At 42.9% G+C, this 14,356-nt stretch overlaps 2 protein-coding genes across 2 annotated transcripts; both read right to left on the bottom strand.

Annotated features, from left to right (window-relative positions):
• Nucleotides 1-857: 857 nt before the first annotated feature.
• Nucleotides 858-6,713, bottom strand: plk2b (polo-like kinase 2b (Drosophila)). Its single transcript, XM_036936029.1, has 13 exons — nt 6,465-6,713; nt 6,198-6,305; nt 5,952-6,068; nt 5,618-5,747; nt 5,249-5,432; nt 4,931-5,129; nt 4,614-4,761; nt 4,251-4,348; nt 3,830-4,043; nt 3,465-3,624; nt 3,023-3,152; nt 2,245-2,355; nt 858-1,930 (listed from the first exon to the last, which is right to left on the bottom strand). The coding sequence occupies exons 1-13, from the start codon at nt 6,654-6,656 to the stop codon at nt 1,739-1,741; spliced, it is 1,983 nt and encodes a 660-aa protein (XP_036791924.1). The 5' UTR covers nt 6,657-6,713; the 3' UTR covers nt 858-1,738.
• Nucleotides 6,714-10,404: 3,691 nt separating this feature from the next.
• On the bottom strand, nt 10,405-13,059 carry si:dkey-190g11.3 (uncharacterized protein LOC567059 homolog). The gene is made up of 6 exons (XM_036936028.1): nt 12,886-13,059; nt 12,053-12,227; nt 11,440-11,560; nt 11,011-11,151; nt 10,885-10,935; nt 10,405-10,676 (listed from the first exon to the last, which is right to left on the bottom strand). The coding sequence occupies exons 2-6, from the start codon at nt 12,205-12,207 to the stop codon at nt 10,506-10,508; spliced, it is 639 nt and encodes a 212-aa protein (XP_036791923.1). The 5' UTR covers nt 12,208-12,227; nt 12,886-13,059; the 3' UTR covers nt 10,405-10,505.
• Nucleotides 13,060-14,356: the final 1,297 nt, after the last annotated feature.

The following is a 14,356-nucleotide window of genomic DNA, read 5'->3' as shown; positions in this document are numbered from 1 at the left end:
GCCCTAGAGGCACTAAAACATCAAATTTAAGAACATTTTGAAGATTGTTCCACAAATGAGGTGCAAGAACAAACCTGATTTACCTAACTCAGTAGAGACCAAAATAACTTCCAGAGTTAACATCCCTGAGACTGGGTGTGGTAACTCATAAGTCTAAAGTGTAGTGATGTTAGGTACCGTGGGAGTTTTTGTAAAAGTGGGGTTGTTCTTACAAAGCAACTTTGAAAAGCTATCAATTGAGAAAGCAAAAGAATGGACAATCTGAAAGTATAAATTCAATATTTCTCAAGACTTACCCTCATCCACCCACCCTCAACCTCATCCACCCTTACCTTCATATTCCTTTACCATCCACCCTCACAACAACCAATTCAATCAGCTATTTCCGGTGAGGAAATAGAAGTATTGTGTCAATGTCAATGTGACCAATGCTGCACTCTGAATCATCGTCAAGCTTCCTCAATTCACCAAAGTGCTTTAACAGACCCTCACGTCTCCCTTACATCCCTCAAGTTTCCCTCCTCTGTTCCCTGACATGTGCACTAGAAACTGCTGACATGGGATACTAGTAAAAATGTAACTGTAGGAATGTAAATGCAAGTGAGTTTAAAGTATAATGTATTGCCTGAGGCTTTGTGGAATTCATTCTGTCAGTATTTCAAAGTACTTAATCAAAACACCTGGGAAATGTTTTACACCTGAGGAGAGTTTCACTAAGACAGATAGAATGAACTATCTCTAAGTATTGCAACCATTTCATAGCAATTTTTAAAACACAACTCAACCATAAACGCTTGAAATAAAGACAGACCATTTGATATGTGCAAACCCCAATAACTCAGTCATATCACAGAACATATTTTTTGAAAAAGTTGTATATTTATTAAATACTTCACTTTTGTACACAATAAGTTATTTTTTTTACCAATGTCTAACAGTGAAATGGCTCTTCTTGTATGATCAACATCATTCTCCCCCTCCTTCACAGTAAAACAGCCATGTCCATCTGTCCTCAGAGAATGAATCACAGTTTGAAGTTAGCTAGTGTTTCTCCCCACACACAGCCTCCCCTCCCTCTGCAGAAGTGCTGTGTACATTACAGTCCTGTAGTGTAGGGTTTCCCAAACTCGGTCCTGGGGCCTCCCCTGGGGCCACATTTAGTTTTTTTTGCCCTAGCATTACACAGCTGATTCAAATAATCAAAGCTTGATGATGAATTGGTTATTTGAATGAGCTGTGTAGTGCTAGGACAAAAAAAACTAAACGTATACCCAGGGGGGGCCCCAGGATCGAGTTTGAAGCCTCCATCAGCCCTTATGGTTCTACTTTCATTAGAAAAATAACAATAACATTACAGTTTTATCTGGTTCCAGCCCAGTGTTACTGTCCTCTTCACTTCCACACTCTTCCTCAAAAACAGATGGTTTTCACATTCGTACCTCCATCCCCTCATCATAACATATCATCCAGTCATCTTATCCTCCGATTATCAACATACACATCAGCCCTTTATTGTTCAAAGTCATTGTGCTCAATACACTGTCCTTTCCAGAGCCTCTCCATCCAGATTCAGCTGCAACTCTGCAAAGGTTACCAATCAGTAGTCCATTGCTTTACACAGGTCCGACCCCATTCACTGTCCCACCACCTGCCGCTGCTTCCTGGTTCAGTGCTGCAGTAGCATGTTGAAGTCTGTCCGGCTGTATAAACGGTTCCCCGCGTGGTGCTGCTTCCTGGTTCAGTTGCAGCGCTGCAGCAGCATGTTGAGTGAGTACTCCATGCGTTGGCGCAGGTCTGCGGGGCAGCCAGAGGTGAGCAGGGAGCTCAGTCTGAAGGTGGAGGACACACGCTCCTCGTTGATGTATGTCAGCATGTACTCCTCCCTCTGGGTGCACAGGATGATCTTGGTGTGGTCGTGGTAGAAGTTGACCTGTTAGAGAAAGATATATGTTTTAATAAAGTACTGAAAATACAACAAATAGCATAATACCAACATCAATGTAGATGTCTCATATTTAACCCCCCTGGGAAACTGATGAACAGTGTGCCTGAAATGTGGAATAAGTACATTTGGGTTCTTATCTGAAAATATATCTATGAGACGATAGAAGACAATAACTGATTTGAATATTTAGCTGATGTATGTGTTATGCATTTACATGAAGTGTTCTGTGGATTTACCATAGCTGCACTGTGTTTATTTTGCATAATGTCTATTTTGGCTGTGATGATGTGTGTGTTTACCTGAAACGTGCCGTCGTTGAAGAGCATCATGAGGGCACGGTCAGACTTGAGCCACTGCAGCAAGTAGAGTCTGGGCATGTGCGTGTCTGGCTGGCTCACTAGGTCTCCACCCTACACAGCAAACACAGGAACAGGTTTAATCATTAGACTGAGAGAAGACTAGGAGGACGACAGAGGGAGAGAGCAGTACAGGAAAGGAGAGGGGGGCTGGAAAGGAGAGTGGAGTGAAGGGCAGGGATGAAGTACATGAAAGGAGAGGGGGGCTGGAAAGGAGAGTGGAGTGAAGGACCGGGAGGAAGGACAGGAAAGGGGAGTGGAGTGAAGGAGAGTGGAGTGAAGAACAGGGAGGAAGGACAGGAAAGGGGAGTGGAGTGAAGCCCAGGAAAGGGGAGTGGAGTGAAGGACAGGAAAGGAGAGTGGAGTGAAGGACCGGGAGGAAGGACAGGAAAGGAGAGTGGAGTGAAGGACCAGGAGGAAGGACAGGAAATGAGAGTGGAGTGAAGGACAGGAAAGGAGAGTGGAGTGAAGGACAGGAAAGGAGAGTGGAGTGAAGGACCGGGAGGAAGGACAGGAAAGGAGAGTGGAGTGAAGGACAGGAAAGGAGAGTGGAGTGAAACACCAGGAGTAAAGACAGGAAAGAGGATTTTTGGGGGAAATGGTAACAGTGGGAAGAAATGACTGAGAGGATAGATAGAATAGAGAGATTGTCAAAGATAGGATCAACAGGAAAGGAAAAGAGGAATAGAGGATGAGAGGAGAGGCTAGAGGCTAGACTTACATCCATCAGGTTCTCTTCCATGTAGTGGGCGAAGTACTTGAGGACGGTCACCTGACCTACGAAGTGCTCAGGCACGTCAGATGTGGAGAACACAGAGCACTGACCCAACTCAGCATAGTAGTGGACAGTCCTACAGACAGAAAGAAGAGACAGAGGGAAAAGAGAGTTAGCAACCAAAATAAACACTTGCGTGTTTCTGAAGGACAAGATGCATGCCAAACAGATGTATTTATCAGTATGACAGCAAAGACCTTCTCTGTCGCTTACTTTTGGTTGACTTTTACATCTGAAGCCGGCAATACTTTCCACTTCTGTTTATTTACGCCCATCAAACATTTTGATGTTCAATCTGACAGCTGAATGTAAAAACCCATAGAGCCTAAACAATCTCCAACTAAGGTATGAGGGATGTGTTGTGTGATAAAGAGAACAGAGTACGCACTTCTTGTCTGCGAGGAGGCTCATGTGTGTCCCGTTGTTGAACAGAACACCCACTATGTGGTCTGAGAGCTGGTAGCCAAAGCCATACTTGTTGGAGTAGTCCACCCACTTAGTGACCCACTGCAGGTTACTGCACTCTGTCCCTTTGGGGATGTCATCCGCTAGAGACAGAAAGGTAGTTGTGATTAAAACACAATTCAACCATATGCAATAACAAAGGGAGTCCCACTTTATCATATTAAGTTACATTGGTGTTGGAATCATTTCTTTACATGGTAGTAAGTATTACAGTATAATTACACTGTACCTGCCTTATTTCAACAAAATCATGTCTCATCTCCAGGATTATAAGTGCATTAGGCTCACCTTTGGGCATGTTTTCCAGGCATCCTCTGAGAACGCTGGTGATTGTCTCAGCCACACTGCCAGTGGTGCTGTCCTCAAGACATTCACTACTGCTGCTGCAGCTACCCAGACTGCCCCTGACAATAAGCCGGATGGTGTCTCGCGTCGTCGGGGGCAGACCCTCTGTTGCCAGGGCGACAGGTCTCCCAGCAGATGGTGACGGTGGCCTTCCATCCTGCGGTGAGGAGAAAGAGGGAGGGGTTAAATAACATGGCCTCACACTTTCCTTTATCATGATTTAGTATTTCCTCATACAATTGCTTTTCCATAATCTGACTTTTCACTACTCCCCTAACGCTGTGCATTACAGTAGTCTGTGTTGACTTTATATTTTATTTCATCATGACTATCATGGTCAAATAGAGAGTGATGAGCTTCTCACCTCAGTCATCTGTTTGTTCTGCTGCTGCTGGCTGATAACCGTCTTCTTCAGGTCATGTCGAAGCTTGTAGATCTCCTCTTCCTCTTTGGTGAGTTTATCTACCAGAGACAACACACAGTCAGAAAATATTCTGGATGGCCTCAACCTGCAGCCTCTCATTCATACCAGACGTGTGATTAGATAGGAAATCTGCCAAAAACACTCATGATACATCAGTGGATTTACGACACCACAGCTTTAATCATCACTTGGTAATTAGCAACATTATATAATCATTTTATAAGGTAAACAAATTTTAACTGGTTTAATAATTGGCGACATTGGCTAAGACGGTCTTATGAGGAGAATAATTGATATACTCACTCAGAGTCTCGTAGTATTTGACCTTGTCTCTCTTCCCGCCGAAGAGGGCAGCCGCTGCCTTCTTGAAGAAGCTCTTGGCAGGGCTGGAGACGTGGAACTCTGGAGCGGAGTGGCAGCAACTAGCAGGAAGACGCTCTGGCACAAAACCCTGGAAGGAGGGAGAGAGAGATGTTAGGAGAATGAAAAAGTGCAGATAGACAAATAATCATATCAAGTAGGAAACAGAATGTTAAAACAAAATTAGATTTGCAGTCTCATGCTCCATATGTTACAGAGAGAGCAAGAGAGAGAGGCTGAGGGAGGGCTAGCTAACTCACCTGTGAGAAGAAGTCATGGCGCAGTATGTGGTCCAGGTGAGGTCTGTCCTCCGGGGTCTTGGCCAGGAGGCTGGAGATGAGCTGTTTGGCCTGGGGCGACAGGGAGGAGGGCAGGGAGTAACGCGCCTCCCGGATACACCTGTACGTCTCCTTCAGATTGGTGGTCTCGAACGGGGGTCTGCCCAGGAGCATGGTGTACCTGGAGAACGGAGGGGGAGACTTAGTTGGTGACTGGTTGTCATAACATTTACATATGGAATGGAATTTCACAGAGCCGTCTATTGACAAAAAACTTGAAATAAAATAGAATGTACTCACATGACACAACCCAGGGCCCAGACGTCTGACTCACAGCCGTGGCCCTGCTTGTTGAGCACCTCAGGGGACAGGTAGTTGGGTGTCCCACAGATGGTCTTCCTCCTGTTCCCAGCAGGCTCTAGCTTGGCAGCCAGCCCAAAGTCTCCCACCTTCAGCTCCATCGTCTCACTCACAAAGAAGTTACCTAGGAGGGGAGAAGAAGATTACAAATATTGTACCATTTACTGAGTCATCAATAACATAAAGTGGTTGGTTTACAGATTGACAGGTGAAGGTTGCAGGTTTGAATCCCTCTGCATTGTGCTTGGCAAAGCCGATTGAATGATAACGACTCTGGCTTCTATTGTGTCTCTTGCCATAGATGCTTACCAAGTTTGAGGTCTCTGTGTAGGATCTCTTGTTCATGCAGGTACTTCAGCCCTGAGACGATCTGACGGAGGTAGTATCGCACTTCCGGCTCTGTGAGCACTTTGCGTGCCTTCAGGATATGTGCCAAAGACTGTACAAAGATAACATGGGATTAAATATTAGATCAGTCAAGGCAGTCTATGGAAAATAAGAACAAATCATTTTTTGTTTCCCCATTTTATGTCTGCTGCCCAGTGAGGGCTGTACTTTGGAGGTGCTGCTACTGTATGCAGGAATTTCTCAGTTCAGTTCAGTAATAAAGGCTTAGTATTCAAGTGTAGCAGTTAACACTCACTCTTCTACTGCAGTATTCTAGGAGGATGTAGATGTTATCTTTATCCTCGAAATGATGGTAAAAGTGCACGATGTGTTTATGGTGGAGAACTCTGTGTAGCTCGATTTCCCTGTCAATCTATGGAGAAGATACATCATAGTGATTATTAAAAGCAATTAATTCATGAATTATCCAAAAGTCCTGGACATTCAGTTTCAATCTATATAGACATTATAATACATGATGAATAGTGGTGCGCGCTCTTACCTTTTCCCGTTGGTGCGGTTTGGAGACGCGCGTGTGGGGAATAATTTTCGCTGCATAAACTTTACTCGTGGACAGGTCGGTCATCTCATAGCACTTGGCGAAACCTCCCTGAAAAGAAAATAACACAATCATATTGATAAGCATATTTACCAGGTTCCTTTCAAGTGTGCATGCTTTGGAATAACAGTGTACTATTCCCAAAGTAGACACATAAAGAACCATATTGTCTTTGCGTAATTTGCGTTGTTGTAATTCACTGATGGCTACCTTTCCCAGAACTTTCCCACGGCAGTAACATTTCCCGGTGGCAGGATCCGTGATAATCTTCGACATCTCTGCAGGTGCATGACCGTGGTCCTCAGTTCTCTTTCTCCGCAGTTCACAGGACCCGGGTTGGTTGGGCTCGTACATCCTGTTGCTATTCGTCGGCTGTTGAGAGATATTCCTCAGTAATTCCATAGCGAGGTGATGACTTCGTTGCTCGTACTCTGAATGCAGTCAAGAGTGCTTGGGTTTATATGCAGCCTGGTCTCATTGACTAGCCAGAATGGTATCGTAGGCCCCGCCCTTTGTCTGGCTGGCTCTACGACGTCACTCTAGAGGTCCGGTAGAGCTCCCTCACAGTCAGGACTGGCATGTCAATGACTGGTGTTTATATGCTTACGATAAAGAAAAGGGCTTGGATAAAATGGAAAATATTTACCCAATCTTGCAATGCTAAATATGAATCATCATCATCATTATTACCATTACATCATCATCAACACCATATACTCAGTGTCAAGGTGTGGGACAGTGTCACATACCAGACTTATATCAAGCACAAGCAAAATCTTGATAACAACTAATCAAATCTGATGGTTGGGTAAATCAGTGATGAAAACCAAATGGTTAAATCGTGTGTTCTGTATGTACAGTATTAATCAAGCAATCAATCAAATGTATTTATAAAGCCCTTTTTACATCAGCCGATGTCACAAGTGCTATAACAGAAACCCAGCCTAAAACCCCAAACAGTAAGCAATGTAGAAGTTTTTTTTTTTTTTTTTAACTAGGCAAGACAATTAAGAACAAATTCTTATTTACAATGACCGCCTAGGAACAGTGTTCAGGGGCAGAACGACAGATATGTATTTACCTTGTCAGCTTGGGGATTCGATCTAGCAACCTTTCTGTTACTGGCCCAACACTCTAACCACAAGGCTACCTGCTGCCCCATGTAGAAGCATGGGGGCTAGGAAAAACACCCTAGAAAGGCAGGAACCTAGGAAGAAACCCAGAAAGGAACCAGGCTCTGAGGGGTGGCCAGTCCTCTTCTGGCTGTGCCGGGTTGAGATTATAACAGTACATGGCCAAGATCGTCAAACGTTCATAGATGACCTGCAGGGTCAAGTAATGATAATAATCACAGTGGTTGTAGAGGGTATGTATGTGTTGTAAAATCATATACATTGCTACAGCGCATAGAAATGCTACAAAATTGTGAGTGTAAATTAAGACAACTATGGTTTTCTGCCACTCTGATTTTAATTTGAGGTTCTAGCACCATCAGGTGGTTATTTTACAGTCCTCCAGGTTGGAATACCTTTTTAACGATCTGCCAGTATGTCATAGCAGATTACCATAGTTCCTGGGCACAGCCATGGGTACTCTGTGGTGTACAGCAGAGCCCTCTGCAGGCTTTAGATCTGTGGGTTATGATCACATTGACCCAGGCTCCCAGTGGAGACTGTGTGCCACCTTGATTTCCCTACATAGCACACTACTTTTGACATGATACCGATGGGCCCTGGTAAAAAGTAATACACTATTTAAGAAATAGGGTGCCATTTGGGATGCACAAACCTTCCCACCTCCTGTGTGACTGCTTCTGTCTGCTGACTAAGGGGGAGACATGCACGTGGGACGTGCAAAGCCCCCACCCCCTCCACATCTAAACAACAGGAGTTGGCTTAAGAATTTGCCCGTGCTTCCCTCACTGGTCTACTACTGTTCCTCTGCTCTCTCCTACCTGCTTGTCATGTGGAAAGACAATACAATTAACGTGCCTTTTTAGTTAGAGTGGAGATGATATGATATGAAGTCAGACAAATGCTGGGCTCTCTACTGTATGTCCTGCTCTAAACTCTATATCAATGCACACTGGCCAGTACAGTGATCAGCCTGGATAACTAATGCTCTTCTAGCTTTTTCCATAGTAGCCTCCTGTAACTCAGTGGAAGTGGAAATGACTAGATCCTACAGAATGGACATTTTATAAGACAATAACCCACCTGGGAATAAAAAACATTGTCAACATCATCCAGAAAATAGAATTGTATTAATTTCTCTCACAGTTTGCAACCTTACTTTCACACCACAGTGGGAAAGACTAATTTACATAATTACTTCAAATGCTCTGGTTTAATTACAGTGTAAGGACATGTTTATAATTCCCTTCCTTTACATTTGACCAATGAAGCTTGGCACACACCTCACCCTTCATATATTGTTCAATAAATCAACAAACTGCTCTTGCTAGTATTACAATGTGTGGATGAAGCTCTTAATTTGGAATTAGTGAAAACACAAGATGAACTGCTACAAAAAAGACCCACTAAAGCTAAAGAACACTCTGTAATGTTCACCTCCACATATACTTTGAACTCGCGCAAAGTGGGAGATGATGTCAGGAAACACTGGCATGTTTTATCATCGGACCCAGCTCTGCCAGCTGAATTTAAGAATCCACGATTTATTGTATATAGGAGGTAGCAATTTACGCGAGAAATTGGTCCATGCCAACTGCCAGCCACAAAAGAAAATGAGCCGGGCTCTTTAACGCCCTCTACCGAATGGTAACTATAAATGCAGAGGTTGTGCACAGTGCAACAATATGATGGAGTGTGAGTATTTCTGCCACACACACACACAAGAAAACGGTTCCAAATAAATGACATTATTACGTGCTCCACCACCCATGTTATTTACATTATTAAATGTCCATGTGGGCTGTGTTCTGTAGGTTAAACCTCTGCTTCTCTCAAACAGACAATTAGTGAACGCAATAGTTCAATCAGGAGAAACAACAGGTATTATCTACTCACAGTACATTTTAAAGACCAAAAACATAACATTTCTACCTTTAGAATTTGTGGCATAGAGAAAGTTAAGATATCAGACATGGGAGGCAATATAAATAACACTCTGAGCAAAAGACAATTGTTTTGGGATTTTCACCCTCCAGACATTATTTCCTAAAGGTCTTAATGATGAAATGCCTTTATACGTTATGTTGTAAATGTGAACATGAATTAATGCCACCATTTCAAATTACTCTGATGTTTTTCTTGCGCTGTAACCAATGATTTATGAAAACTTGCTTGATGGGTGATGTCCTCATTGTGGTTTGACAGACGTGTTGTTACGCCCTGACCTTAGAGAGCCGTTTTATTTCTCTGTTTGGTTAGGTCAGGGTGTGATGTGGGGTGGGAATTCTATGTTTTGTGTTCTGTTTCTTTATTTCTATGTTTTGGCCGGGTATGGTTCTCAATCAGGGACAGCTGTCTATCGTTGTCTCTGATTGGGAATCAAACTTAGGTAGCCCTTTTCCCCTCCTTCAGTGTGAGTAGTTAACTTTGTTTGTGGCAGTTAGCCCTATAAGCTTCACGGTTGTTGTTTTCGTTTGTTGTTTTGTTGGCGACATTTTACAACAAAAGGAAAATGTAGCTGACCACGCTGCACTTTAGTCTACTTCCAACAACACCCGTTTAATATGTTTTATGTTGACACTTAAGTAAGCATTACAAAATATAACATTAAATATAACATAAATATTCTAAGAATTTTCCCTCAACTCCAATCCCATTCGATGCATTGAACGGATGTGGGTGGAGCTATGTCTACATAAGGGTGTAAAAACATTTTTTTAACTCACAAATGCTCTGAGGAAGGCCATGAGGCCGATATGTAGAGCTTATTAAAGAGCAGTGATACTATCAAGAGCAGTGATACTATCAAGAGCAGTGATACTATCAAGAGCAGTGATACTATCAAGAGCAGTGATACTATCAAGAGCAGTGTGCGGGTTTCTTCTTTTTTCTCATCTTGTTCAACTGTTACCATGCACCTGCAACAAAGATATTTCAGATGTGCGAGTGCCTATTGAATTTTGAATAAATCAAAAAAGAAAATGTACACAAAGACAGAAGCAGTTGGCGATACTGGGTTTGATTTGGGGTGATAATTAGCATATATTGGGTTTGGTGTGAACCAGTGAATGACATTAGGATTAATCCAGTCATCGATGCACAGTATAAGGTCATAGGGTCATGCCTGGCCCAGGGCTGAGCGTACAGTGCTGATGTCATAGGCCCAGGCCTGGTCGAGGCCGTCGCCCTGCGAGGCTCGGTGGGGCCACTGGGGGAAGGGGAAGCGGCAGGCGACGACACACGCGTCATCAGGAAGCTCCCTCAGAAGCTTCTCACACAGCACCTCCATCTGAGGACCAATCAGAGAGGCTGGTTTTAGTCATCAACCAATCAGATCAACACTCTCTTGTCAAATGATCCAGCACACCCAATCATTTCTGAGTTAAGACTGTTTGAATATAATTTAGTTATTCAAAATCTAATTGTAGAAATAATCGTATTATAAGAGCAGGAATTGTTCTTGCTGTGCGGAGGCCTAGCATGGATAGAACGCTTACCAATCCTGGGGCTAGGAATACAGTCACGTTGTTGTAGTTTGACAAATCAGTCTGTCAAACGAGAGAAAACACATTTAGTAAAGAGTATGTGTCTAATAAACACAATGTTAAAGAACTATACTGTACCTTCCAGAAGTCCTTGTTGACAAAGTTTGCCTGGCTGGGTGGTACTCCTGTCCAGCGTGCCTTCACTCTAGCATATGCCAGCAACATGGAGTTGATCTCAAATCCAGTACACTGGAGGCCAACAGAGTAGGCAGCAAACACCTAAGACAAGAAGGTAGAGGAAAGTTGAGTCATACAACTACCTATAACTTCACTGCAGCAAAAGAGTGACTTCACTATAATTTGTCTGTTGCTTGTTGTCCTCGCCACACAAGATCCCTTGCTAGAACAGAGAGAAATGTAAGTGTCAGACACGGTATGTGTCCCAAATGGCTTCTTATTCCCTATACAGTCCTCTAAGAAGTACAGAATATAGGGGAGAGGGTGCTATTTGGAACACAGCCTCTATTGTTCATAGCAGAGAGTTTTATTTCACCAGAGCCAACTCACCAGTCTCCCGTCTCCTGATCCCAGATCAACTAGTTGGCCTCTGCGTCCCTCCAGCAGCTGCATGACGTTTACGATCTGAGCTTTACTCGAGGGCAGGTAAGGCACCTGTATGAAAATAATATTGCCAGTCAATAATATGGGAGACGGTTAGCCTGGTCCCAGAACTGTTTGTATTTTTTCTAACTCCATTGGTCATTGTCCAGCCAAACATGACATCGATTGACAAGAAGTTGGCATGTAGCACAAACAGACTGGGACTCAGGCTAGGGGACGGGGTATGTGGGAGACGCCACTGAATTGTATATCACCTTAATTGGTTCTAGGTAGGACATACTTATCCCTTGGGGTTTTACAGTTGTAGACTAATAAAGCACTACTGTAAACAAAAAAAAAAAGCAAAGGGATTGAATGGAGCCTGCCTAATGTCATCAATTCAGCTGCATAGGTGGAAAAAGCCTTGCAAAGGGCCTTGCACATACAAGATGAGACATCAATGACCCAGCCAAGACCAAAACAAGACCCAGCCAAGACATTCATACAAAGGGTTGTAAACGTGGCGATCCAATCTATCTTCCATTCTTTATGGCCCTGACCCCCCCCCCCCCCCCCCCCCCTCCTGCGGAAGCCAGGAAGGGCAAACATAGTCCACATTCCGTAGAGGCCAGCGAGCAAAGCCCCAGTAGCAACTGTCAGGATGGGGTTGTCCTTACTGCTATGGACCATCCTGGAGCCTTGATCCTGGAGAATGAATTCTGTGGAGTCCTCCATGATAAACTGTCTCTATTAGGCTACATAAAGCAGTGGTTAGCATCCATATTTGTACTGTACTAGGCCAATCAAAACAGCAGAGGCAACAGTCAGGTAGACAGGGATAGGCTTAATGTCTTGATTCATTGTTTATTTTTGACAAAATCATAAATAAATATCTGAACACAAAAGTTGTTGCCGGCATTCAAAGTAGTTGTAAAGCAATGCAAATAGAGTTTCTCGGATATTGACATTTGCAACGTGTCATAGACAAAGACAATTAATAAAGTAATTCAATCGACATGCAAAGATTCAAGCCCCCAGCAGAGGGTGCCATAGTGTTATATGATCGTGCAAAGCAATTTCTAGAAAACTTTTGTTTACGAAACTTCAGTCATCAAAATCTTTTCAAACATAACAATTGTTCAAAGCGAATTTGCTACTATATCAATGCATGCGTTAATATTGGTGAGTTGATCATTACCCAAGATCTTTAGCAAGATATTTCCCACATATGTTATACACGTTGATTCTGTAAGCCTATGTATGTTTTATAGAACATTTTGCAGACACATTTGTAGACGAGAAAACATGTGTTGTAATATTATTGCACGACATAAATTGGTTACTTAAGATAGTTGCACAAATAGGCTACAATTTAGTAAACCACGCACATTAGGCTTTGCAACTGCGACCTACCTGACGCGCCCCCGTTTTAGCAATCCCTTATTTTATAGGTCAATGAGCCATTCAGGCGGCCAGTAGACATCAATCAAAAGGCCAAACGCTTAATTCCCGCCCATGAGTCATTAATAAATAACACACCCAATCAAATCCGTTCCTGGTACATGGATAGGTGATTTCATTCCATAACTGAGGTTACCAACAACTAAAGAATGGGTAGTGGCCACGCTACAGCCAATGAAATTGCCTGTCTATCTCATTATGTAACTTTTGTTGTGTCTGGTAGTGTCTAAGTAACCCAATATAACATTTTAATCAGATATATTGTCCGAAACTCTTATATTTGACATAACACAATCTAGTCAGATGTAGGCCAAATGTATGATGCTTTATAGGGCAACATGGAAGACTTCAAAGTTATATTTATTTTCATAATGGCACTGGAAGTGTGCAGAGACTTTTTCCTGTTTCTCCAGTTTTGCCTTTTGTCTGCAGCACCTTCACAAATCAGCTTTGGGTGTGCAGTAGATTCAGCCTATTATCATAATGACATGTGCAAAATACAGAAGGTTATTGTGACCTTAACTCAGACTAGTCTGACAACCTGATTCCTCCCAGCATTTTGTTCTTCTCAGGACTGTAAGAAATAGCAACATAGATTAGGTGTGGTCTAGTTGATCACAATTGTAACCATGGGATAGCCTGGTCCCAGAATGGTTTGTACTCTTGCCAACTCCATTGCTGGCATTGTTTGTCATGGCCATGAGTGACAGGGAGGTGGCATGAAAGTACAAACAGACTGACACTCAGGCGAGTCAGACCAGAAATAGCAACAGAGAACAGGTGCGGTCCAGTTGTCTAGAACAGTAGCCAAGTGAGCCTGGCACAGATGATAAATGGACTGAATGAAATGTGGAGGGGCTGTTGACTATGATGACATATTATTGTATATGGGTGATGTAAAGGGGGATACCTAGTCAGTTGTACAACTGAATGCATTCAACTGAAATGTGTCTTCCGCATTTAACCCAACCCCCTCTGAATCAGAGAGGTGCGGGGGGCTGCCTTAATCGACATCCATATATACACTACCATTCAAAAGTTTGGGGTCACTTAGAAATGTCCTTGTTTTTAAAAGAAAAGCCATTAAAATAACATCAAATTGATCAGAAATACAGTGTAGACATTGTTAATTGTACATTACTATTTACTATAATTACTATCCAAGTTTGTGTGACATTGGCACAATATTTCCCACATTTTCTAACAGCCCCCATCCAAGGTTTAAAGACAATATTGCAAATCTCATAAAGGCCATACCTAGATGTTTGAATTTTCTGTATTTTGATGTATAGGCCTACCCCTATATAATTTTTCCAGTATGATCTTATCTATTTTCCAAAATGATGATAAAGGCATAATTGTAACTGACACATTGTTGCACATCTTGACTCCATCTGCTTAACCCCGGCACGCCGAGGCCAGA

The sequence above is a fragment of the Oncorhynchus mykiss genome, chromosome 11, assembly GCF_013265735.2.
Source record: "Oncorhynchus mykiss isolate Arlee chromosome 11, USDA_OmykA_1.1, whole genome shotgun sequence".
Classification (NCBI taxonomy): Eukaryota; Metazoa; Chordata; class Actinopteri; order Salmoniformes; family Salmonidae; genus Oncorhynchus; species Oncorhynchus mykiss.
This window is presented reverse-complemented; position numbering and strand designations above follow the sequence as displayed.

Excerpts from the sequence above, each read along its gene's own strand:
- plk2b (XM_036936029.1), bottom strand. The coding sequence starts at position 6,656 with ATGGAATTACTGAGGAATATCTCTCAACAGCCGACGAATAGCAACAGG. Across the intron at positions 6,069-6,197 it reads AACCGCACCAACGGGAAAAG|ATTGACAGGGAAATCGAGCT; the intron begins GTAAGAGCGCGC and ends TCTTCTCCATAG. Across the intron at positions 5,433-5,617 it reads ACACAGAGACCTCAAACTTG|GTAACTTCTTTGTGAGTGAG; the intron begins GTAAGCATCTAT and ends CTCCCCTCCTAG.
- si:dkey-190g11.3 (XM_036936028.1), bottom strand. The coding sequence starts at position 12,207 with ATGGAGGACTCCACAGAATTCATTCTCCAGGATCAAGGCTCCAGGATG. Across the intron at positions 11,152-11,439 it reads GATCAGGAGACGGGAGACTG|GTGTTTGCTGCCTACTCTGT; the intron begins GTGAGTTGGCTC and ends TTCTTGTCTTAG. Across the intron at positions 10,677-10,884 it reads TATTCCTAGCCCCAGGATTG|ATGGAGGTGCTGTGTGAGAA; the intron begins GTAAGCGTTCTA and ends ATTGGTCCTCAG.